At 56.9% G+C, this 1,966-nt stretch overlaps 1 protein-coding gene across 1 annotated transcript in view; it reads left to right on the plus strand.

Moving 5' to 3' along the window:
- Positions 1–437: 437 nt before the first annotated feature.
- Positions 438–1,966, plus strand: part of GCLC (glutamate-cysteine ligase catalytic subunit) — a 47,506-nt gene continuing 45,977 nt past the window's right edge. Inside the window, exon 1 of the mRNA XM_023222957.2 lies at positions 438–1,068. Coding sequence (XP_023078725.1) covers positions 919–1,068 — 150 coding nt within the window. The 5' untranslated portion in view covers positions 438–918. The remainder of the gene's footprint in view (positions 1,069–1,966) is intronic.

The raw sequence follows: 1,966 nt of genomic DNA on the forward strand, positions 1-1,966 counted from the left end.
ATGCAGCTATGGGAAGAACTTGTCCCAAGTCTCACAGTCAGTAAGTGATGGAGCTAGAGTTGAACTGTTTCACTTCACTACCATGTTAATACTTTTCTCAACACATTCTGCCGCTCTCACTCTGATTTAAGTGTGAGGCCCTGACCAACTAAAAAATAATATGGTGAGTTCGTCATTGATTCAAACAATCAACTTTCTTCCCCAACCCCAAGTTTGTCTCTTTTGATTAGGAAAAAAAATGCATTTTGACATGTCGCGTTTCCTTAAAGCGAGGCCGACTGCAGGCCCCCTTCCCGCGAGCTGCTCCCCTCGACTCCGCCCCAACCACCCTTGCACACTCCTCCTCAGTCTCCGCAGTTCCCACCGGGCTCCCCCCGGGCACGCCTCCATCGCTGCACCTCCTCCTGTCCCCGCCTTCGCCCGTAGTCTATAAAACCCGGAGCGACGGATCGCGCCCAGGAGCGGCGAGCTAGCGGACGCAAAGACTGGGCATGCTCGGCGGCGGCGCAGGTTTTGGTCACAAGTAGGAAGAAGCCAGTGCACCAGACCGGCAAAGAGAAGCGGGAGCCGCCGCGGGAGCGCGGCCGTGGGGTCCGCAGCCGCCGCCGCATCGGAGCGGGAGCAGAAGCAGCGGGGAGCCGGCGAGGGCGAGGCCGCTGGGCCGAGAGCCGTCCCGCCTGCCCTCGGTCTTCTGCCTTCGCATCCGCGCGGTGCGTCGGACCCAGGGTCTGTCACCTGGGCGCCAGGGGCCGCCGCCGGGGAGCCGGAGCGGGCGGGACCCTCCCTCCGCCGACTGCGGCCCGAGGGCGCCCCCGCGGGGTGGAGCGGCAGCTGCCTTCTGCGGGCGGCTGAGTGTCCGTCTCGCGCCCGGAGCGGGCGGCCGCCGTCAGCCCCGAGGAGAAGGAGGAGGGGGCTGCCATGGGGCTGCTGTCCCAGGGCTCGCCGCTGAGCTGGGAGGAAACCAAGCGCCATGCCGACCACGTGCGGCGGCACGGGATCCTCCAGTTCCTACACATCTACCACGCCGTCAAGGACCGGCACAAGGACGTTCTGAAGTGGGGCGATGAGGTGAGCGCCCGCGGCCCCCGCCCTTGCCCGGCACCCCTATCTGGCCACCCGCGCTGCCTTTGTCTGGCCCTACGCCCCCGGCCCTATCGCGGTCCGCGTTCTCCACTGTGCCCGGGGGTCCTCTAGCGCCTCCCGGCCCCGGGAGCATCGTCCCTGCCTTCACCTACTCGGCGTCCAGGGCCATCCTCCTGACTAGACTTCTTTCTCGTTCATTCATTCTTTTGGGTTTTCCCCTTCATTCCATAAACATGGATTGGGCGCTGGGAGGGCGTGAGCATGAAAAAGTGACATTAGGTGCTGCGAGTCTTCAACCTAGTGTATCTGCAGACAGGCAACTACCACGATCCACCTTAGAGGCTCAAAATTCGCTTTTGCGGTCAATATGAAAGAGACTAAGTTTTCCTAGTAGGCCTGCTGCTTTTAGAAATCAGGTCTTCAGGATGTCCACTTCTGCTCTACGTCATGCAGGTCTCTTTTTCTTAAACCTCTCCAACTTCTCATCTCCCCTTCCCTCCAACACACACACTTGATAGCTCTAAATTGAAACCAGTAAATTATGACTCAGTTTCCTACATGGGAGAGGAACCTTCCCTTTCCTGTTTAGTTTTAAGTGGGAAAGCATTTAGAATTTCAACATTAGGATTTGCTTGTGTCTTTCCATGGCCTAGGTCCAGCATCTAAACTTTACAAACCAGTGTTCTGCCTAGAGATGAAATGTCTCTAGATTCTCAGTATGTTGAACCATTGTTTATTGGAATGATCTGGAATGCAGCAATGTTAAAACTGTTGGTTTAGTGTCATCTGCCAAAACTTTTTGTGCCTTCCCTTTCTGTTTTTGAAGATTACGTGTGTATGCAGTACACATTAAATGACTTCTTGAGAAGTCCATCTCTGTTTC

The sequence above is a fragment of the Piliocolobus tephrosceles genome, chromosome 5, assembly GCF_002776525.5.
Source record: "Piliocolobus tephrosceles isolate RC106 chromosome 5, ASM277652v3, whole genome shotgun sequence".
NCBI lineage: Eukaryota > Metazoa > Chordata > Mammalia > Primates > Cercopithecidae > Piliocolobus > Piliocolobus tephrosceles.